At 39.9% G+C, this 24774-nt stretch overlaps 1 protein-coding gene across 1 annotated transcript in view; it reads right to left on the minus strand.

Moving 5' to 3' along the window:
- The window catches only part of RELN (reelin), a gene marked incomplete at its 5' end in the record, with an annotated part of 298882 nt that overhangs the window by 41854 nt on the left and 232254 nt on the right, over positions 1-24774 (minus strand). Inside the window, 13 exons of the mRNA XM_062580854.1 lie at positions 2577-2724; positions 3634-3854; positions 5271-5500; positions 8090-8192; positions 8274-8445; positions 9861-10043; positions 12408-12492; positions 13963-14140; positions 14236-14376; positions 15822-16095; positions 16328-16516; positions 18450-18608; positions 20120-20196. Of these exons, the coding sequence (XP_062436838.1) occupies positions 2577-2724; positions 3634-3854; positions 5271-5500; positions 8090-8192; positions 8274-8445; positions 9861-10043; positions 12408-12492; positions 13963-14140; positions 14236-14376; positions 15822-16095; positions 16328-16516; positions 18450-18608; positions 20120-20196 (2160 nt within the window). The remainder of the gene's footprint in view (positions 1-2576; positions 2725-3633; positions 3855-5270; positions 5501-8089; positions 8193-8273; positions 8446-9860; positions 10044-12407; positions 12493-13962; positions 14141-14235; positions 14377-15821; positions 16096-16327; positions 16517-18449; positions 18609-20119; positions 20197-24774) is intronic.

Consider the following 24774-nt stretch of genomic DNA (forward strand, 5'->3'; position numbering starts at 1 on the left):
GACTGGAGGGAAGTGCTCTTGTAATGGTATTTACCTACCTGACTCAGAGGGCTATTACAAATATTAATTCATGTTTGCACAGCTTTTGCACAGCCTTAACGTGTTGTATCTGTTCTAATTATTCTTGCATTAGTGCTGCCTGGCTCCCGGTTAAATGCAGCGCTGCGTCTCGAGTTTCGTGTCAGAGGCCTTACTCTGTTTTGATCTGCAGGCAGATCTGCTGGGAGTGGAGGCTGCAAGTGCTGCTGAGGAGACCCAGCTCCCGTACGACACCGTACCAGCAAGTCAATTAATTCCAGAGCTCGCTGCGACTCGTGGTTTCTGTTTGTGCTATATATAACTTCTTTCACTATAGATTATATCCAGCTCTGTGTCCCAGACATAATGTATTGCTTGTGCTATAAAGAAACACTGGGGACCCTCGTGGATCAACATATCAACTGTAATGGATTGGATTTACTGCTGGCAAGTCTTTGTTCCTCTGCAGATTCACTTTGACATTCACCATGCAATTTAAAGGAAATAAACCCAGGTGACCTTGTCTCTGCTGATCTGCTCTCTACAGATTGCTATTCTTTTATCTGAATTTTTTATTAATAAAGTAATAGTCCAGTCAGACATAGGTAACCTAAAAAGTTGTACAGATTAAAAAGTAATTTTAAGCTTCTCTTTTCCAACTCCACAGATATTTTTGGAAAGGTTCTACCTATTATGACATAGAAAATCAAAGTTTTTGTGTAGCTGCAGTAGCACCAGAAGATGAGGATATTCTTTTAGTAACTCAGAATTGAAAAGGGTTTGATCAACTGTGATACTTAAAATATACTGTCCCCACTGATATCTCACACTGTGTAGTTTCAACTCCCGGCACCTCCATAATACACTGGCCCTTATGTTAAATTCTTCAAAATATACACTTGAGGAGACAGGATACTGGATTAGAGAGTCCACTTAATTTAAATTCCCGATGTTTGCAGATCAAAGTATTGCAGGGGGTCTGCTGAGAAGAAGGGAGGCTTTTAATGTGATCACCGAGCCTAGTCCTCTTTAAAAGAGCTGTTAGAAACTCTGGTTCTCTTCACTTCTGGCATAAACTGATACTACTCCAGGTTCTTTGTGGAACTTCCCATGTCTGTGCCAAAGCCAAACCTGTGGTGGCTCTTTGTAGGTGGCCTACAGAATCAGCCTGGAAATTTAGAAAATCCCAGTGCAATTGCTTTGGGATGTTAAGAGAACAGCCACCAGCAATGAGTTTAGAGTCTACCTGGCTGTTTAGAAGAGAATATACAGTTATTTGGTGAACATTTTTCATAGCATATACATATGTTTTTCTTTTATTTGCACCGGAGTTGTTTAATGTCATGTAACACTCCAAGGTCAATATGTGCAAATCCAGCTACAGACTGTCATGGAGAAGAGATCAATGACAGTTCTTTGAACATGAGTGAGAAGGAAAATATGTCATTTAGTCTAATGGAGCTACTTACAAATCTCATATTTTTTAATAAATGATCTTTAAATTTCAAAACAGCCTAGGAAATCAAATTACTATAGAAGTATTGATGTTCATGCTGACCAAGTTCTGAAAAGTTTGCTTTGAGTAATCTCACAAATTCAGTACAGGGACCTCTAATATTACCCTTTACTGAAGGTTAGCTAATTGCTTATCTAAAAATGTAATAGTTAGAAATTAAGCATCTGTATTGGCTATGAGGCTCTGCAATGAAATCATTATTAAAGCTGTAATGCTAAAGAAGACGAGTCAAAAGGAGATGAAGTGTCTATGAAAGTGTTTCCCACAGAACGCTAGAGAGGAGTAGTGTGTTTGCAAGAGATCAGCAGGAAAGTCTTAGAGCAAATACAATCTCTCAGAAATAATAATGCAAGAATATAAGCTAAGCTACTGAGTAAATCAGAAAACATTGGCTGTTTGTTAGTTTGCACACAATTAGGATGTGGCTTAATTTGCCCTGGCATAACTTCTTTATGTGGCTTGTATAGCATTTCTCCCTCATCAAATATGTCCTCTGCAGGCCATAATAATACTGCGCAATCTCGAAGTACACTAAAAATATTTTTCAATAGCTATGCTCAGCATGGCTGGTGACAACTTGATGGGGATTTCTCAGTGAATTATTGGAAACAAATGTGCACAATAAGAAGAAATTAAGCTTCAGAAATTAAGGAATGATGAGATGATGAATGTAACAGTTACACTGGCAGCAGATACTCCTGCTTCAGCAATGACTCATAGTACAACAAACTGTAGGACAAATGGAGCGTGTGACAAACAACCAGTTTTCATGTTCTGCATTTAAGAAATAAAATACTTGCATAAACTACTCAATATATAGTGTTAGAGCCTGCAGCTCCTATTCCAGAATGATTAATTCAATTAAAGTTCAAGTTAAAATTAATTTAAAATGGTTACAGTGGTTAAAATGGAATACTTGCTAGACTAAGCACTGCAGGATACATCAGCTTGCCTTTGCAACTGAAATATCATGTATATATTATGATTCTTCAGTATATTATTCCTTCAGTGAAATCCTAAAAACATTTTAAAATTGTATTACCTTGCTTGTGACAAGTCTAGATCTCGAGTCATCAGCATACGTAAGCCTTCTTCGTTAAAGAAAAGGTTGTTTCCTCCAGAAAGGATACCACACTTCCTTGATGGCTTTCCCCCACTCACAAGCAGGAATCTGTCTGACTCTAGCTGACCTGAATACACAGTAAATACATATTTATGATTCATTCTGAAGCATTCCTATTGCATGAGTATTATTTTTAGAGGAAGAGAGTTAAATTAAACATTATATGCTGAATGAAGTGAATGAAGCATCCTTCTCTACAGAGAAACTTTGGGTGCCATGTGCTAGTATGTATGCAAAGCATGGACAAAATTCAAATGAACAGTAGCACTGCAAAGGGAGGATTTTGACTCATGGGTACTGCTTTACATGTTCTTCTTGCCACGCTTGTTGGCAGAGGAAATCTCAATGTGCTTTTCAAGGTGCAGGTAGGCATGCACTGGGGTTCGCCTGGGCACAACGAGGGGCTTTGAGCTCCCTCCTGGCACCACTTGCTTGGGGTCCCCACCTGCAGCACATGCTCTACAGAGGCCCTCACCGTTGACACAAGGTCCGTTCTGCAGACATATTGGCGATACTAAGACTACTTAGATGTCCTTTGCAGTGGGACACTCCACAACCTGGAGCCCTTTTTCATTTGTCTCACTTGTGTGCATTCTGTCTGTGCTAAAGTCAAAAACCCAAGCAGCATTCACTTCAGTAACAATACATCATTTTATGAGAATTAAACTGACATACCTTTAATTGGAAACTCTGTATGCTATCATTTTCTATTAAAATTATTTTCTACATGTAGATTTTCAGTGAAGATTTTGTACTTTAGCATTAACAATTTGGCAAAGAGTCAGATATTCCAAACTGACAATTCACAGCCACAAACCACGCTGGAGAATTATGTCTACCCAGCTTGATTCATATGAATACTCCCATAGCATAAATTAAATTCAGAAACATGAAGAAGGTGAGGAAGATTCACTCTTTGATCCCTTTAGCTCTACGTTCCACACTGATAGACAGAAATCAGAGTGAAAAGAGATACCTTCAAAATCATCCTTAAGAAAGTCAGAATTCTTTGTGCTTATTTTGCAGGTTGGCCCAGAATATCCAGGGTCACAGATGCACTTTGTCCCATTGATACAACTGCCATGGCCATTGCACATCTCCTCGCACTGGGGACCGATGTACACGTTGTCAATGGCCCAGGTCACTGGCTGGGATCCAGCAGGATAAAACCCTTGGTACCATCTGAACCTTGCCAACCTGAAAAAGGTGTAAAGTGTGTGTAATTTAAGTCTTAGTTTTGTATTTTTGAATTTGTGCAAAATATGTATAGGCATATGCTTTTCTATCTATATATATGTGTATATAGATACACACACACACACACACACACACACACACACACACAGTGTTCTTTTAGTTAGAACTGGCACGGTAATTAGTTTGATTCTAGAAATTAACTGCTATACCCAATTCAATCAAAATACTTGGAAGGTTGAAATGAGCAAAAATTGTCATTTGGAAGGATGTATGGGTATTTGAGGAAAAGGTAAAGGGTCAAATAATTCTTTTGGGGTAAAGCTGAAGGACAGATGAGTTTTTGCAAGATATGGTTAACTCTTCCATGCTTGAAATGTTAACTGTCATAAAACAGAATATTTGAGTTTAAAATTTAAAAAATTTCTTAAACTATTAAACATCCAGGCTTTCCAAACTTGATTTTCTTCTCTCATTTAGGTCTTTTCATACTTTCAGAACCACAAATTCGGTTACTTGTTTAGTGGAGGGGCCACTACACACACTAGACTCATAAACAGAGCCTCTGGTTGCAAACCCCATTTTCATTCATACATGCCACAGTGCAATCCTTAATGATGTGATCTTTTACATAAATTGAGTTGATACTGAAAGATAGGATTTTCCATGAAAAAGTAAATGGTACTCCTTATTACTTTGAAAAGTTAAGTATTATTATGCCTGCTAGCATGTACTATTTTTCTATGCTATATCTGCTATTATCCCACCTGGTTTGTACCACAAACTTTAAGTGTTTTGATTAATAGACTGCAGCAGTTAATTTCACAAAATCACAGAACTGTGCAGCTACAAGAGACCTTGAGAGTTTAGATAAGTCCATTTTCTTACACTAAAGTAGAAGCAAGTTAAGACTCCCTCACATTTTACTGCATCTTCTAATGAATCTCAAATTTCATGCAAGAATACCCTTGATAAAGTCAAATGACTAATACACTTATTGCATAGAGGGCATTCAAAGAACTTAACAGAGTCACTTTTCCATTATTTTACTATGCAATCCACTTTCACAAAAATGTCAGCATAAGATACAGATAAATAGTGAATTACCTGTGTTTATCCTAGAGAAGCAAGATTGTCACTTAAAAACTGTGTTTCAAAGCATAGACTGATAAGTAATTGGGATCAAACCCCACTTTCATTAGGAATACAGCAGTATATGATTAAGTAAGACATGTTTTGGGGAATCACCTGAACATGAGCTGCTGCTCAGGACAAGAAATACAGAAAATGGGCCATCTGGTTTGTCCCAGCATGGCAGTTCCTACAGGCTGCTCTTGCGCTGGCAGAACATTTTGGATGGGAACCAGAAAACAAACAAGCAAGCAAGCAACGAAGCATAAATAGGAGCAGGACACTTACCCACACAGATGCAGTTTTCCAAAGTGAATGACCTCCCTCCTCCAGCCTTGGGTAGTGCCTGCGTAGTAAGTGCTACTTGGGTGATGTTCAGTGGAGCATAAGGAGCTGAGGTGGCTGCTGCTACTGTAGCACAATGGGAGAAGTTGGTGCCAGGTTGCCCCCAGATCTCGTGAGAACTCCAGTTTTATTGGGTCGGTGGAGGAGCTATCGGTGGTGCATCCAATATTGATCTGAGGTCCAAGAGATAAAATGGAGATGACATACAGACAGATTGTGACATCTAATCACTATTAATCTCAGTCAGCCTCCCTCATCTGGTGCAGAGTTTATTTGGCCTAGGAAAATGATGATTTGGGAACTCATTCAACAGCTGGAATGATGAACTCAGGACGTGCAAAAGGGAGAGACCTCTTCTGTATTGCCCTACCTGCCCATGGTATGCGTCCATGTCCATATTGCAATCTGGCTGGTAATAAAATAAATGGAACATGAAATCCACAAACACTTCCACTCAGAGAAAAGCATGAACTTTATTAGACAAAATCCCAAGGGAGGAGAGCTGCTAATATGGCTGAAGTAATTGCATCAGCTTTGGTAGTCCTCTGGCAGTGATTGAACTAATTATAGCACCAGAAGAATGTACATTTTAAAATCCAGAAATATTAAAACCAAATGTGCAAACATAAACCTTTTGTTAAATTGTTCAGCTGCACTATGGTCCTCTTTTTTGTAACACTTCCAAAAAAAGCTTAATGACACAGGAATTACCCTTCACGGTATACACTGTATCACTTCAATATGCTCTTCAGCTTTCATACTCACTACCCTTTTTTGCTCATGTATTGCAGCAAAGCCTTAGGAGATAGATTTGAAAAGAGTAGCATGGCTGGATTTGATTTAGATTCTAGGTCACACCAAAAACATAGCTTGGTAGTGTCAAACTTCTCAAGGTGTTCTTACAAGTTCTTAATATAAAGAACAGTAGGAAATGTAGGAATCCTACATGATCCTACTGGTTCCAATTGATCCTGAAAAAGATTTAGTATCCTGAAGCTAGTACTCTGAAAAAATGAAAGTTTTGTACAGAACTTGGTACCTCTTAAGAAATCATTTTTGTGCCCCTAGTTTGCTTTCCTTTCAATGATTTTAAGATATTCTTTAGTTTCAAACTGCTTATATAAAAGAAGAAGAATTAGTTCTGTTACAGGATGAGTTTGGCATATAAAATACGATCATACAATAAATAAAAACTTGCACAGGGAATGCAAAGTATATACTAAAGCTATGAAATTTTGTATCTTACTTCTCTTTTTAGTGAAAAGTAAGTGTCTTTCTAACATATTGTTCTGTAATGAAAATCTAAATTTTCCCAAATCCAGTAGTATACAGAACTGTGCACGAATGCTGCAAATGTATCCTACATCAAACTTCCTTCATCACTCTTCACCGCACAGAAGAGTCATCAACCTACATTTGACTAGGAGGATTGTCTACTCATCTGGAAGCTTAGAGAGATGCTTGACCCAGTATAGCTTTTTACTCTAGAGACACAGAGAGAAACTCTACTGCATTATGCATAACATCTTCATTTATACTAATGCTCTCAAAAACGTGAGCTGAAGTAATTTAACTTCCTTCAAACAATGTTCTTACCACATGGAAGTATGGAAGTATGCATGTAGGTTTTATGAGGTTAAGGCTCTGAAGACTTATGAATATCTTAAAGTAACCTCAAACATTTTTGTTTTACAGGCTGTAATCTATATTTTAAAACAGAAAATGGTTTGCATTCAATAATTTATGAATTAGCTGCATGACAAACTGAAGTGTGCATGAGTACACAGCTAAACCTAATTTTCTTGGAAAATCCTAAATATCATTTCAGTAATTGTTTATAAACTAGTATCTTTTGCTGTTTAACACTACAGCATGCTACAGTTGTGATTAAAAGCAGACTGGCAATTGCAGCATGGCAATTTACATGAAAGATTCTTCTACAATATCTTAATGCCAATGTAATTACCTCTCTAAACTGATACATAGTAGGCTGAAATGGTTTTTCCCATCTGCAGTTACCCTAGGCTTCCTTGATGAATATTTGGGGAGGGGGGCTTCTCCAATGCATGATTTAGATTTAGGATAAACCAGAATCACAGTTTAGTTTAGACTATGTGTTGCCTTTGGGGATGCCAGCTTCCACTGAGAAGCAAAAAATATATACTCTTTATTGATGAGCTTCAAATAACTGCCTAAGATAGAGTGAATTCAGGCTGAAACAGGCAAAGAACAGCTTCCACTAGAGCCTCTATGAAAGGATAGGCAGCAGCAAAAGGAAAGCTCTCTGAGATAAGCATTACCACCACTGCAGTTAAACCAGCATGTAGGAAAAATTAATTTCTGATGTCGTAGTTGATACGTATGTTTCTGGGTCAGCTCATGGAAGTGTTGCAACACCTCTTCAGAGCAAGTTGTAATGTGGAGTCTAGACCTTCGTTATATTTTGGTGCTCATCATCTTATCTGCCAGCAGGGACCCTCCAACCTGTAGGACATGGGCTCTAAGGCTATCAGTGCAAGTATGAGTGCATGGAAAAAGTGGTAATTTAGAAAGAAAATAGACTTTGAGACAGAAGTTTCCCCTATCTATGTGATAAAACCCTCACCCACAAGAAGGAAAGTAATATCAAACAATTTCAGGGGAAATTTGGCAGACTTCTCTGCCTGACAGTTGTAACAGCCGGGCAAATACACCCAAGAACAGAACCCAAGGGAACAAAACTCTGTAAGCAAAAGGAAAGGTAACTTTGTGAGGGCAAGCACCTCAAACTGGATTATGGTGTTCTCATTTACACTCAGGTCCCGTGTTGTAATGGAATGTTCTCCAACTTCATTTGAAACAAATACCATAGCAGAATCTTCCTCCCTGTAAAAAAAAGTAAAAGGTATTTTAGACTCAGTTTTTTTCATAGTCACTTTTTTCTATCTATTGCTGAGAGATGCTTACGGTGCTCCCTTAGACGAATACGGGCAGTAAAGCCCAATGTTTCCACCAGGATAGAAAAACCAATTATCCTCTTTGGGACCAAAGTCAAACGTATCCAAAAGGATCATGGGATTCTTTAGGTTATTTCCATCAATTATGAAGTCATCAATAATCCAGATTTCTTCTTTTTTGCCTAGAAAGAAAAGGGCAACATTCCTATTACAGACTAGAATAATCCTGGAAAGCAGAACAGGAGCCAGTACATGCGGATGACACTGAGCAAGGAGTGCTAATGGGGTGGCCTCGCAGGTGATATTGGAATCGTTCCACGAAGAGTGTTCCCGTGCTGCTCCAAGACTGTGCAGCCTGACCCTACACAATTAACACTCATTCCTCCAAAATCTACAAAAGCCACAGCAGCTGAAGGGTGACAAACCTCTGTTGAGCAAGTCTCATTTAAATCGCGTTTACTTTGCAAACTCTAGTATCAATGTCTTCTTTAATTTAGAGTCATCTAAATGAGCTGCTGCTGTAATGTCCAAGTGGCCTAAATGGATTATTTCATTCTGTACCCTTTCCCTGGCACTCAGCAATCTGTGTGTGCTAGCTGGAAGCTCTCTGAGAAGGGAAGGGAGCGACCTCCTCTTAAATGGATTATGGAATTCAAATGCGTTGCGTAATGGCACAAGAACACTTTCAAATGGGAGAGGAAGGATTATCTTGCCAGATCTTTTGTGTAACATTTTTCTCACCTGCATGAAAGCCTTCACATTGATTAGAGAAGGCAAAAGATTTCTCTTAGATGAATTTCCTAGTTAAGGATAATGTGTACAAGGAAAGTTTAGTTAAATGTTTTAGGTAAGACTCATCAGAAGAATGAACTGGGAGAAGATTCTTAGGTCTGGATTTGAATTCACACTTATTATTACAGGAGAGCTCAGCATTTGCCTGAATTGGAGTAAGGGTTATCATATGACTATGTCTAAATTATCACTGGCATCTTTAGTGCTTTTAAAGTCAGCTCCTGCTGAGGATCATGCACAGAGTGAGAAGAGAAGAGATTTCTTCAGCTGGTAGCTGTTTTGTAATCAGGAGAAATAAGCTACATTCCTCTAGTGGATTTATCCATTCCTATACAATTTAAGCAAAAGGTTAACTGTTCAATGCATTCTTTCTAATTGGGGTTGTAATGCCTAGCTAATTCTGGGCAAGAAAGGCCCAATTCCTGTTTCCACTTGGGACATTTTTATATAATTGGAGCATTGTAATGGAGCCAGAGTGTAAATGACAAACAGGTCTGTTAAAAATAATGAGAAGAACTTGAGTAAAGTTAACCTTATGAGTGTTGCTTGGTCTCCCCATTCCTCCAGGGCCAATGAAGCTGCTAGTCCTCTGCACCCAGTCTAGGGGTAGGTTAAGCTACTTTTATTATATAACACATAGTAGTATTATAAGACATTTAAATATTATTTCGTGGTAATTTTAACTGAAGGATTTGAAATATGAGAAACAAGATTTAAGAGTCTTAATTCTTGTTGAGTCCAGCCCCTCATAAACACACAGCTATGCATGCGTGTGCCTGGAGACTCAGGGGGGTCGCTTCCTTACCGTTGTTGTAAGGTTGCCAGAGCCTGAAACGTGTCGCGTTGGCTTGGGCTGTGTGCGGCAGTGGAACATTAATAAAGAGAACATCCGTAGTCTGTGTGAAGTAAAACTCATCTATTAGGTGCCAAGTGATGCCACCACTGATGGAATATTGCAGCAGAATGGAGTGAGACCTCTCCGGGGTACCTAGAGCAGAGGGGATATGCATTTATGTTCATTATAATCTGTTTTTAGAAAGCATTATCTCTAAATGTTCCTTCAAGTGTAAATATAATTAGATTACTCAGACATCTATTACCAAACACGGCCTTGTTCTCATAACAACTTAAGCTGTTACATGTGTATTATGCATCTTGAGCTTTTCCTTGCATGTCTGCCTGAGAAATGCTAATGAATTAGGCAGTAAATTTACATTGCTGTTGATTATATGTTTGGTCACAGTTAGTTTATTTAGATGAGAAGCTACCTAAGTGTTATAATTTTTTAGATCAGAACAGATCAGCTCCTTGCACCATAGACATCTTCCAGTAATTCAATATTTATTTGTTTGTTGTTCCCAGGTACCAGATATTATCATCATTATCTGTAGCATCCACAGATAAAAACATAGTCCTTATCTTCACAAATTTATAGTCTATGGTTCTGACTACACTGATGAGAACATAGTCATGCCCAGAAATCATAGAATTAGCAGAAAGCTCAGATCTTTATTATTAAGTTTTAAGAAAAAAGAGCAGCAAAGTTTGGCTCTAAAAATCGGTGGCAGAACAGAGAGCAAAATCTACGCTTTCTGACTACCAGTTCCTCCTCCTTTTATTAACGGCTTTAAAAAGTCAGCAGAGGCTGTTCGCAGCCCTCGCTCGCCGCCGGCGCCCCTTCGCTGGGATCCCCCGGACGAACCCACGCTCCTGCCGCCTCGCAGCGCCAAGCGGGGACCAGCTCGGCGCCAGGGCAGCAGCCGGCAGCTCAGCCCCCGCCGCGGGGGCCGGCTGCTCAAGCGCCGCCTCGCCGGGCGGTGCGGGCCGAGAGCTTCTCCCCGTCCCGCTCTCGGACCGCGGGGCTTGCTCGAGGCAGGGCGCAGAGCCCGCGCGCTCCCGCCCGAGCTCGCCCGCCGCGCCGCGAGCTACGAGCTCCCTTCAGCTTGTGCGTGGCGATTAGCAGCAATCAACACGCCGCTTACGGCTGAGATACGTGCCAAACGGTATTAATCTGCGCTCAACATTAGTGAGCTTGTTGGGTCAAGGTGCCTGGATTCGGGCCGAGGACTCGCAAGCAATGCAGACTTAATCCGAAAAGATTTTGCCTGCAGTTTCACTGCTTCACTTCCTGTGAGTCAAGTATCAACATCCAGCCTTGAGCCGTTGCCTATTTCTGCTTTTTGGAACAATATTTTTGCTGGTAACAGTTTTAATATTGTAGCAATGATCATATTTAAAAATATTTTCAAGGGCTAGTTTTGCAAAAGAAGCCTTCACAAAAGATTTTACTTTTAAACATGGATTATTGCACATGTTATTGTCTTAGGACATGTCATATTTTTGGTTATTAATGTTTTCTCTCTTTTCCACAAAAATTTTGAACAATAGTAATAAATAGACAAATGTATGTGATTAAATGTCCATTAAATGGAATCAAACTGAATTCTCAAAGACCTACATTTTTAACTGCTCAGACAGATTTGTCTAAGATTTTTATTTAGGAAGAAAGATGGTTCAAAACTGTTTTCATCTTGTCCTTTGGCAAAGGAACAAGTAAGTTAGGGCCTAGTCCTGCAGAAGCTAAGAACATCTTTCATTTTCCATCAGATTTGCATGCAAACATGCCATTCCCATAGGGGTTTTGCATGCTGAGCATTCAGCCTTGAAGCCATAGTTTTATGAGAAACTCAAGGAAAAAGGTCTCAAACTACATGGAAGTGATTGAAGCATTTTACCAAGTTAGTGGTTCCCCACTGTGTAACTCCTCACAGATGAAAGTATTTGACAAGCCCAGAGAAGGCAGATGCTTGGAACCGGATAGGAGTGAATTGGTTGCTTGAGCATATTCATACTAGAGAAACTGCCTCGGGCTGGTTACACCAACTTGTAAATTTGGCTTGTAAATGTCGCCTAGTTTTCATACACAATTAATTAGAATTGCATAGTTTTTACTCATGTATACAGTACCTGCTAGGAAGTCAAACGGGAACAATATTTAATCCACTGGGCTGACATTTGCAAATTGCTTACCAGTCCCTTAAGCAATTTATCATTGGCACCATCTTTTGAGCTTAAAAAATTGATACATGCATGTCCCAACATACTGCAAAATCTCCAAAAATCTTGAGCTATCCTGTTTCTTTTGTGCTCAAAGAAAGGGCTAGTTTTGTTGTTTTAGAAACCACTTTTTTTCTTAGAAGCTGCATATATGGTTGATGACCTAGTCTGGTAGCAAGTTCTGTATACTAAACTGGCAATTGTGCACTAAAGTTGAAAATGTAAATCCATACTTTTCTCTGTGATGCTACCAAGTACAGCTAGAGACGTGATATGAAATCAACAGTGATCTTACCTTTGGCTATAAACTTAAACGAAAACTGGATGTACATGGTATTAGTGCAGTCCAGATCTCTCGAGACAAGCATTCTCAGTCCTTCCTGAAAACACAGAATATACAGTGCAAATCTCAGTTTCCCTTACTTGAGACATTCTGCAGCCTGCTATTGCCTGGACATTGTCTGTTAGCGACTGCTGGTCGCAGAAGAAGTCAGCTCTTGGTCCCACATTTTTTCCCAGACAGAAAATGGAGATAGTGAAACTTCTTGCAAAATGAGATGTAGTAACAGCAAATGCTCGATGTAGGTGTGAGATAACTGCCACAGGCCAGCTGCGTGACCATGTTCAGACAGTTGTACACCCATGCAGTTCATGCTGGGATGTGATCTGTAATCACAGCGGCTGACTTAGGAGGACATCAAGTCCAAGCCAGGACACTCATTTTTTCTGCAGAACATATAGTAATTAAGTGCCCTTATTTTGAGGCAAGAAGCCTCCTCTCCAGGCACCCTTTTCTGTATATGTTTTGTACAAATATCCTCTCCTCGGGCAACCTCTTGACTTAGCATCAGAGCAGTATAGAAAAGGAGCAGGCACAAAACCTCATAGTCAGTCTCAAGGCCCCGTCCACTTAAACAGAAGAGCTCGATGTTTTGCGGATCCTGGGGCCAGACCTGGTCCCAGTTCTGCAGAGGGCTGGCAGACGCAGCCTCACAGAGCTTCCCTCTTTCTCCAAACCCTTTCCCTGGGAGAACAACCTACAGGAACAACCAATCCATGCTGAAGACAATTCACATCCTCAGCTGTAATTTAAATTACCTAAGAGGATGCTCTGGAGCTGAAGTTTCACAAAGAAATATTTATATAGAAATAATTTCTATACTCAAAGTTACAATTACACTTTGTTTCAGAGGCAATGGATTCAGTATCAAATGAAAAACACTCATATGAGAACACAAAATTTGTGTGCTTACAGGAATAAAAGCTTTTCTTGGGGACAGGTATTTTCCTGTTTTGTAGAAGAAGTGAAAGGTTTGGAAAATATGGTCTTTTCTGGCCCTTTTAAACCTTTAATTTTTTAAAAAAATGTATAAAGAGCTAGAAAACTTTAAAAAGATAAAATTAAGTAAAACACATTCTAACTACATAAACATTAATTAAATAGACTACAGTGCTGTCTAATCTGTATCATTCAAAATATTCAAAAGCCAATCAGGGGATTTCAAGACACAAATGCCATTGATTGTAATGTGTACCATATTTCCAAATCAGTCACTTGGCCTCAAAAATCTCAAGCACAGAGTTTCATTCATTTCTTTTGATGGTTAAGGAGGAATTTATTAAACTTGACATCACAAATGAAATTAATAGCCAAAAATGAGACAAAAAACATTTGTTCATAAAAAAAAATGTGACGAACATGGTGCATATTTGGGGCAGGAAAACATAAGATGCCAAATTTTAGCCTAAAGCCTTTGAAATAAATGTATGAGGAAAACAATGAAAAATATAAAGTATATTTTTAACCCTGCTGGTTTTCATTCACTTTTTCAATATAAGTAGTTTCTGACCCCTTTAAAGATGAGAGCTGTTCCAGACTTGATGGTATCACCGTTCAGGTTTCCCCTCTCGGCGCCGTAGACCTCAGGCCAAAGGTCTGGATGCAAGTTACCATTGAAGTCATCCTTCAGGACAGAAGGGAGAGGAACGACAGGGACGCAGTACGGACCGCCAAAACCTCTGTCACACCTAGCAACAAATTGGCAGGAAAAGGTATTATCCACCTGCCCTAAATAAAAAACAACATCCTTTGTATTAGGAATGTAGAGCAGGTTCCTACTTACACACAGTGACCTGCATCACAGCTGCCGTGGCCTGAGCACATCCAGGGGCATCCAGTAGCCAGGACAACATTATCAATAGCCCAAGAATCAACGCCGGGAGCATAGTTGTATTGAATCCATCTGAACCGAGTTCTGGGAGAGCTAGAAAAGCAGAATGAATGTGTTTCAAGCTTCAAAATGTCTGCTCAACACAGCGCTTAATAACAACTTCCACAGGCTTCAGGAGAATGACAGTGTATTAACCAGCCTGACTCCTAAGCATGAGTCAGGTATGAAAAGGTGCTAGAATCACATGAAAATCATATTCCAGTTGAAATTGGAATGACTCCTCAAATTAGTTTTCAGACAAAGTTCAGCAGACTCTAAAGGAGATGCCTTGAATGAAAACCGAGAATGTCACCATTACTGCGACACTTACAGGTCAGCAAAGTGATTGAGCAAAAAGTTAGCTACATTAGCATTCAATAGCTCTACACATTGCTAGCAGGGTTAAAACAATATAGTTACTTTACTAAAGTAAGAAGCAATAGAAGTTCATTTGTGTTCAGTGTCATGTAAAGAAGAAACAACGTTAATATATGTTAATATATACATATAACAACATATTCATGAATATGTATGTACAAATATGCACGTGCATGCACAGTGCTGTAATTTCTGACTGCCTTGCTATGCTCAGATGGGGAAAGCATTTTGGAAAAAAAACATCTATCAAAATGCTATTGGTTAGAGCATCTTAGATTTCTTTCAGACAAGATATGTGCTGTGAAGCTGACCCTGGACCAACACAGCCAGAACTACCCACTGATTTCAACAGGACCAGGATGTCATTATTCTTGGGAAGAAGACTCTTGGGAAGCAGATGCATGATCTTGTGGAGTGAACTATGGGATTAGAAACTGAGATGTTAATCCTAGCCCTGGCTCATCTAGTATATGACCTTCCGTACCACCATATTTTCTAGGCGGTGAAATTTATAGCAATAATGTGTAGGATGCTTTGAAGATTACAGAACTATTCTGAGTAATGTTAAGAACTCTCATTGTCATTTGGTATTTCTGAACTTGAGTATGGTTTATCAGAGAGGTAGATGTCAGCATATCTGTCACATCCATTTAGAACAGTGTAATGTCATTAAGAAATACACCTAATTCTCCTCCCTGTGAGAAGACTGGAGGTGGCGCATCCAGTAAAGCTGAATGTCATGATTAAAAGGCCTAAATCTTTGATGACAAATAACATTAGACCTTATGTGCAAAGACAGAAAATACTTTCAAATGAAAGGATGGGTTGGTGCAATAATCCCTGCTTCTTATTGGGTAAATCTTAATAAAAGAATCTTAGAATCTCAGAAAAGCTTAGTTTAGCATTACAGCTCTTGCTGTGATAGAAATGTGGTACTTCCTTAAATTCCTGCATTCTATCTGATGAAATATTTTGCTGTGATATTTAAGAGTCTGGTGGCGTGACAACACACATTTAATAATTTAACAGACATGCAGAAAATTCCCAAGCTAGTGGATGTTTGTTCAAATTAGATCAGCAAAATCTATGTCATGTTAGATGGCCAGAAGAACACTGCTCACTTAGTTGCGGGTGGAAGGTAGACCGTAATTCTCTTCCAGTTTTGGAACCTTTCTGAAGTGTAGGTTGAGCTCTCAGTGTAGTGCTGACAGCCGATGGTTGGTGGGACACACTCCTCTGTCACCAAGTGCCAGTCTCTTCCATTATTTAAAGAATACTGCAGGTGGATGCTATGGGAATTGCTGAATGGCTTGCTGCAACCCATGCTCAGCTCAAATTGCAAAAAAGTGGAAGCTGATACATGGAAATCCCAAGTCTCAGCATAACGAGGTTTTCCTAAAAAAAGAAAGAACAAAAGAATGTATATATACCTTCTTCATATACTTTCACTACTATCATTCACATTCCTATTCGTAATCTGCATTTTTAGCTTCTTTTTCAACCTTTTCTTCCCTGCAGATTATTATGTACTTGAATGTTTGTATACTTCCCATCTTGTAAAAACGTATTCTAGCCACAGTTTATAAAACAGGCACATATGGATGTAGCAGTGTTTGGTGACACATACCAGTGTTTTCACTGAACATCAGAGCAGTATCCATAGACAGGCAGTCGATGTCTACTTGACCTCCTTGTATTCTGTACCAGCTTGCTTGTAAATCCACAGTTCCATCAAATTTCTCCTGGAAACCAGTCTGAGAACTGTCATTCATTCCTATAAGGACATCATCCAAAGCCCACTGGGCTGAATGCTTCCCTATAAACAGACGAACAGGCAGGTTAGTGGAGTCCCTGTCAGTTATTTGTTATGCCCACATCCTGCATCCAGCTCATGAGCAGTGTTCAGTCAGTCAGAATCGTTTTGTTAGATGTGACTAACACATTGCTCAAGGATTAACCTTGACTCTAGGGTATGTTTCTATTTCAGAGAAACACAGATATTTTCCTCTTCATTTCTCAAGCTTGAATGCCTTTGACATCATGCACTCTCTCTAATTTTGAACAAGACACTCCTTGAGCCCTTCGATTGGGAGGTTTCATTTTGTGGGTCGCAACTTTTGCATGATGCCACACAGCTAAATCGGAAAGGCCTCTGTCTAGCTCCTGAAGTTTTTTACTACGGAAGAGGATATCTCATGATGAAAATGCTGAAAGCTCTTGATTTAGATGATATTCATAGAAGCATTGTTCACCTTCTTCTTGGAAACTTCTCTCTTCTTGCTCTCCAGCCTACAATCCCCATCACCCCAATCCACCTTTCTACTGGCACCCTCGAAACATCATCTTACTTACTTACATCCACTGTCATTCCTTCACAAGAGAAGAATATACATTACAATGAAATGTGAGCTCACAGCTATGTGCCAGGGCTACACGCCATGACATGGGTCATGGGCTTTAAGGCCACTCTTCACTGAGTTATGATAAACAAAGGACCATCTCTGAAAGAACTAATTTCTTTTATGAGAAATGATTGTCACCTATTGGCACTGGTATAGAGAGAGTGGTATTTCAGCCTCCAGTCATAAACTCCATCTTCTTTACTGGGAACTTCAGGCCTGCCATCAGGTTGTCTCAGAGTGACTGGTCTCAGCAAGGATGGATGTCACCCAGGAGCCCCACAGCACAAGTGGCCACTGGCAGGACACAGGTAGGGAGCATCAGGACTGACACTGCACCACTGAGCAGTGCAAGCGATCATGGCAGAATGATGGTCTGTGATGTATCAGTTATTGTTCAGCATTTTTCCCAAATGAAGCAGCTTCTTAATTAAATCACCTCCCTCTTGCCTTGTCTACTTTCTTGCCTTGTGAGGACAATTAACTCTATCACATAAATCTTAAGCAAATGTACAAATTAAAAACAGCCATCAAAATGATAAATGATATCCAAGAAGCTACATACCCTGATTACCTGACTGTAAGCTGTATGTTTTTTCCCCAGAGAATTGCTGTAAAATGTACTTTGCTATATATTTGAGTATCACCTTCTATTTCCAGATGAAAAACAGGGATCTGGGAGCTTGCACAAAGGTTGGTTGCTTAATCAGGATAGTTTTAATAGTGGCAGTTTGCCCCCATGCAAGGTGGGCGCTCTCACAGCAGTTGTGGAAATCAGTCAGCACCAGGGTTTTGCTTTCAGCTAAGGATGTGGGAAATGAGCCCTGGCTGAATGGGCTTTGGCTGAGCTGCAGAGGGAGCAGGACTCGGTGACCCTGAGACAGGGGACAGTGGTCTTGCTTTGGAGTGTAGAGATATTAATAGAGGGAGATGTCAACCACTGGGTAGGCAGACTCAAGGCCAAATTACACCTCCTCTTCCAAAACAGACAAAAAATGAAATAAAATGTGTAGGCTACTTTGCATTCAAGGTCATTGCATACTTAGGTAAATCCAGTAATCTTCTGGAGTATTTTCTCTGTAGTCTTTTCCCACTTTCCCCTCTCTGTTTTCTCTTAGGGCTTTTGGTTTAAACCTAGCTCTGAAACAACTTTAGTCTGAAGCCCAATAAGCCATTTGGTGCAATAGACTGTGACTCAGCTAAGCTTAAATACTTTCAGAATTTACTTTCAAAAACCCTTTCAGAATGCAGACTGTTCATCAGAATCTATTTTGGTAAGTTAAGATTTCTGCAGAACATGTCCATAGGGAGAAGTGTTGCTTAATGAATTTTCAGGACTGCTTTGCTTACCATGCTGGGGTTGCCACCACCTGAAGGCAGTTGCGGGGGTTTTGGCCTCCCGAGGTAAGTCTATTGAAACAATCTGGGGTTCCAGGTAGGACATGAAATCCAGCTCCCGCAGCAAATGCCAGGTGATCCCGTTATCAGTTGTGTACTGAATGACAAGCCCTGTATGCAACATTAAGGAAGTTACTCAGACTGAGCAGAAAAATGGGGGCAACACTTCATCCCGTGTGCAGGAGCTGCCAGCCCCAGGCCACCACATGCCACCTCATGCAAGTGTCTCCTCTGCCCATCCAGCAGCTCCTGGTCCAGGAGCATTTTGGGGACAAAGAGTCCTGTTGGAAAGATGATACAACCTTACTGGCTGCCACAAGTTGTGCTGCCTATTCTCACCAAACTCAAAAGATCAAATCTTTTTTGGGGGTGGGGGGGAATGACAATCTCAGTGAAACTAATGATTGTGCCACAGAAACCATAGGAATAACATGACTTTCTTAATATAGCCAGTATTTAGTCCATGTCGGGAATCCTTATGGTTTGTGTGGGACACTAGGTTGTAATTCTGATAGCTGAGCTGCCAGTACGGTTAGTTCACAATGCTCATAATACCTGCACAAGCTCACAGCATTCTTAAAAAAAATCTTAATATTTAGATAATTTAAGATAACCCTTACATCTTACTTATAGCACTGCAAAACTGGACCAAAACAGAGTTAAGTCACTTATGAGCCCAGAGGACAAAAGAAACAGCACTCTTCCTGTATATTTCTTTTCTCAAATCTGTTTTAGATTGAAGTATTTTCCAAGCGAGTTGTTTTGCTTGTGACTTATTCTGTTGTACATGAGAGGAGAAGCAAATCCTCTGAGTAATCTCAGTTGAAAGATGGAGATAAGACTGCCATAAGTTAGCAAGCAGTCACTGATGCTAAATGATTTATACTGAGAGGAAAATGAGGTTTTGTCATCTACCAGACATCACTGATTTGTCTTCCTACAATTAAACTACTTTACCCAAGCAGAGAATCTTCTCCCCAAATTCTGCTGAGCATTCCCAGATCCCCAAACCATCCACTCTCATCTCCCCAAACCATAAACATGTGGATAAAATAAGAGGGGATATGGCTAGGAAATATTTTTTTAGGCTAAATATATTTACAGCTACAGCTTTATAACTTTGCACTTGAGGTAAATCTCACATGAGAATGGGGTGAAAGGGAGTCTTTCATTATGCAGTTGAAAAGATGAACAACTTTTCAGGCATACAAGCTCTCTTCAGGTTGGAAACAGAAGCAAACTTTATCCTGAACTTGAAGCCTTGTTTCAGACCAGAAGAACATCCTGTGTGTATGTGCCAATTTACTTGTTTTCCTATCAGTTAGTACAATTAACCTCTTTTTACAAATCCCGTCTTTCTTAGACTACCACAGCTCCAATAAGTTACTCTTATGGATAAAGCAGCAGCAGGCTTGGTGGAAATAAATATAAATACAAACTTGAAATTAGAGTAAATAGTTTTACTAGTTAACTTCTGCCATTCACTGTGAAAAGTGAAGAGCTAACTGATCTGTATGAAAAAAAAAACCCAATCTTTTTGATTTTGTAAAGCTGCTAGAAGGTAAATACACTGTAAGAGACTCAAAATGCAAAATGCTGATCATAATGAAAAGAGGCTTTACCTTCGTTCCTGGCTCTGGGTTTGTTGCAGGCATTCCCAATAGTCTTGCTTCCAATCTGTACATAAAACTGAACTAGCCTGCGAAAAAAATCAGGGTAGATGAGAAGAGTAATGAACTTTGGCTAGGACAAGATCCATCCAAAGCACCCTCCCCCTCCTGCCTGATGCAAGATTTTCAGCTCAGCCATCATTCCAGGCTCAGTGGTTAGATAGCTAACATTGTTTCTACTGAAATCCAGTATGGTCATGGTAAGCAGTGGAGGACTCAAGGTGTAAGAGTTGATGTGGCTCATTGATTCTGCGCCTCATACGTGAGTTGTTGGACGGAGCAGCAGTGTAACAGCCTGGTTCACACAAGGCACAAGAACTCCAGAGCAGGCAAATCTGCTCCTTACACCAGATCTTACCTTGACCGCTTACAACTGGAAATTGGTTTAGGCCTTAAAATGCCATGTTAAAGTTTTTATTCTAATTATTATATCCTCACTAAATCTCCACTCTCTTTCTGATCCTTAAATCCTTGGCATAAACAGCTTCCAGTGAAAATGATTTCCAAACTTACATTGGACATTTTGTGAATTAGTCCCTCTGATTTTGAATCTCTACATCTTAATTCCATTGAATGTTCTCATGTCATGACACAGGGAGAAGAAACTTCCCGATCTGCCTTCCTTGCAGTCTTCTCTGCAGGTTGTACTTTTATCACTTCCCTGCCTTCTCCTCCTCCTTTCTACATTAAACCATGCGAATTCTTTCATCTTTCTCTCTATATGAAATTTTTTCCATCTTCTTGATTTTTCCCATAGCCATTTTCTGACACTCCTCTAAAGCTGCAATATCCCTTCGAAGACAGCATCACTGATTTTATTGACAGAATTTTGGATAAGCCTGGAAACTCTTTATTCATCTAGACTTGAAGTAATCTCTACCCCATTCTTGTGCTCCCTAAAATCTTACCAATTTTTTCCCCTCCGACAGTCTATAGTCATGCCCTGGTACCATTGCTGAGCTGGTATTTTTAATTGTGACTCTATGGTGTAAGACTAGCTTATGTCTTCTCTTCAATTTGCATTATTTTGATAATGGCAGCAGTTAATTTTAATTGATGTCCTGCTGCTCACTCATCAAATTTCCTTATATGTCTCCAATATTCAGCTGAGGCGTACCTGATTATAACTAATGCAGGCAGCATCAAGATAACTGGGAATGCCATCACCCCTCATGATCCTCTCATAAGCTCAGTCATGATCCTCTTCTGCTTCTAAAAGCATCTTCTGTTGTCAAAATCTATGTCTCACATGTGAGATGCTTTGCATGTCCATAGGAACCAGGATGAGCTAGAATACGCTCATCAGTCTGATTCATAATAGAATCCCATAGCTCAAGAACAGCGACGGTCACAGCACACACTATTTAGCCAGGTAGGTCCTATTGCTTTATGCAGCCCTGTTGCCTGAGACAGCATTCAGGCAAGCACCAGGCAGCAGTCTCAGAGACTTACCGTTCTATGATGAAAGTCTGTTTTATGATTACCAAATGTAAAGATCAGTAAAAATATAACATCCCCCCCCAAATACCCCTTTCTGCAGAAGGGTGAATCAGCCCATCTGGTCTGTAAGAGTTTGACCCAAACCAGCTCTCTGAAATGGTTGTACAGTCATTAGCAACAGAGTCTGCAGCACAGATGGGAGCCAAGTCAGCTAACAAGCCAGATGTCATCACTGGGAAAAAAAATGTATGTATTCCACAGTTTCTATCTAGCTACCACAGCTGCCAGGTAGGTGCTGTGTGCAAGTGCGCTCACTAAACAGGTACTGAAGAGTGTCATAAGGGAAAAGTCATTCGAATGGGAGGCAGCAGCTAATCAGTAACCAAAAGACATCCAGGTATCATGCTGTCAGTCAGGAGGATGAAAATACTGCAGGAAAAATTGTGCCTTTGGCATACAGGTCCATGCAAGAGGGGAGGGATGGAGAGACTCCAGCGCGTTTCCGAACTGCAGGGCAGAAAATGGTCTGGGTGAAATGAATTTTGACACTCTTTTTACAGCTCTGTTAGCACTACCGGACAACCTGCTCATACCTACAAAAAAAAGTGTAATCGTTCCAACAGAGGAGTAAGGAGATGATAGGGAAAACAAAATTAAGACTCATGACAGCATTTAACATATTGTGCTAAACATAAGAGTGCATGTTTAAAATCATTAGCTTCAGGGAACAGACTTTAGTTTTAAATGCTTTTAGCATTAAACCTTGGTTTAGTAGTGCCCTGTGAGGTTGCATTCCTGATCAGCACCAAACTCCTCAAGCTGATAACTCCCAATCTCTTAGGAGTAGGGCTAGCTGGGAGCACAGGGCTTTGGTGTGCCCTGCTCCCTTGGAGAAAAGAAGGATGAGAAGGAGAAAGGTCTTTGTCCTTCTTACAAGAAAAGACAGGAATTTACTCTACATAAGAAAAGCTGTAAGCGAAGCAAGATGATACAGAATATGCACAGGTAGGTCTGCAGGAACTTGGAATGAAAATGAAACTTTAATGTCTTTTACAATATTTTTGATTTTTTTTTGCTATTCTATGCATGATTTAATGAAACAAGATCTTAAAAGGTCTGGGAAAATATTATTAACCTGAAAAATAAGAAGCTTAAAAAGCTACAGCAGGACTTTCAGGCTTTCTATTCACAGCCCTCAATCCATAGGTCTAATGGTATGTCTTTAAAAGCATATTTTGCTCCTGTTTACTCAGTCACCAAAAAAAGCCCAACCAAAAAACTCACACACAAATAAAAGACAGCTATGCAAGGGCTAAGGTGACCCCTAATAAGATAACCTAATTCTATGCAAAGTATTAGTAAATACACAAAATAATACGAAAAAGGGAAAAAGTGCTTCCCTCTAATCTCCTCTTTCAAGTGACATTGACTTTAGCTCCAAGAAAAGAAGAATTTTTTAGGCTGAGGTGTGATTTTTTTAAGGCTCGTTCTTTCAGTTAACCCCTCACGCTCTCACAAATTTAGTCTGCTCTTGCCTCTAAGAGAACATCCAACCAACATTACAGATATTCCCAAACATTGAAGTGGGATTCATAGGTTCTAAACAAAGCCCTTAAAAGCTGGATGTCTAAGTTGTACCTGGCCAACCTAGATTTCTTTTATAATTAATGAAAAAAATACAGTCTTCCAGGGTATGAGGCACTTGGCCTTTGCTAGACCCTATTTTAGGATGACTTGAATTACCCTTTGGAAGTAGCTATTTCTCTCATTTGAGTATAAAAGAAGCCTGGGGAAATTACCTTTCTCTAAGGGTCTACCTTCGGACAAGCTGCCTGATTTGGATCCCACCCGTGAGTATTGGTGGTACCACTGCACACTGGTAGCTGAAGAAACCAAAACATTAATGTTAATCCTGCTTGTGTGTTTGAGATGACTGGTGCATTTGTTCCATTTAGTAAACAACTCAGGGATGTGGCAGCAACTTCTAGTCATTCAAGGAACTTAACCTACTCGCTGTGATGCTTATTAAGAAATTTAATACTAGTTTATTTTGACAAATTGGTCAGTCTCAGCAGGAGAGCTGTCCATGCATTGAGCACATCTTCAGAAGAGGGATCTTGCTTTTACCAGAAGTGGTGGCTCTGGCCATTTAAATCATTGGGCAGTTTTGAGACACCATGTTCTCGTGCAAAATGGAAGTACTAAAAGATTAGAAAAGTCAAGAAAGAGCATTGCTCAGTATGCAAAAATTTAAAACTTCTCTTGGCTTCTTAAATGGCTCAAACTTCGTAAAAATGTAAAGCTTCCTTACACGTAATTACTATATAGTAATGTGGAAGCTAAAGAAAATCATTTTGTTCAAAAAAAGATTTATTCGGGAAAGAGGGAATAACTCACTAGCATCATTTGGACATAGGCTTCTTGAAGATGTGGTCACCTGTGATATTGTATTTCAAAGGATTAACAATGTGAGATTTAAAAGGACTACAGAACAGGAAAAAAAGTGCTCAGACCTTCCCAGAGTTCCAGTGCAAACATGTGCTTGTCAAAAGCATATTTGCCAAACAATGAATTAATTAAATTATTAAGTAATTATTATATAAATAATTCAAGTTATTTGTCAGAAGAGGATTTGTCAGAAGCATGGGATGCAGAGGAAAGGCAGCTGGAGCTGCGCTGTACTGGGGAGCAGTGAGGGGTCTCCGGAAGCCCACAGCACCTGTACTGCCCCAGGGAGCAATCTCTGAGCTGCAGAGGGCCAGCACTAATTCATGGCCACTGCCTGCTAAATGATCCCACAGATTAAATAATGCAGCAGATCACTCCATTACGTGCTCTTGAAGCAGTATTTGTCAGGAGAAATATCGTCTTATTAAAGCAGCTGATAAAACTGTAGAGTGGACAAGGTTTCAGACACTTGCTCCCTCCTGAGCCTGGACAAAGCAGCAACAAACTCCAGGCTAAAGAATGTTTCTAAATAATAGCTTTTGGTTTATCCTAAGTACATTAATCAATCAGACAGTTTGAGAGAAAAGGGATCTATAGCACCAGCGGGGCAGAATTCTGCAGGAGCAGGGAGAGAGGTGAAACCTTGTTAGCCTCTTGACTACACAGAAACTATCCAGAATCCACTTTTTTTTTACACTATTTACAAGCACACTAATTCA

The sequence above is a fragment of the Rhea pennata genome, chromosome 1 (genome assembly GCF_028389875.1).
Source record: "Rhea pennata isolate bPtePen1 chromosome 1, bPtePen1.pri, whole genome shotgun sequence".
NCBI lineage: Eukaryota > Metazoa > Chordata > Aves > Rheiformes > Rheidae > Rhea > Rhea pennata.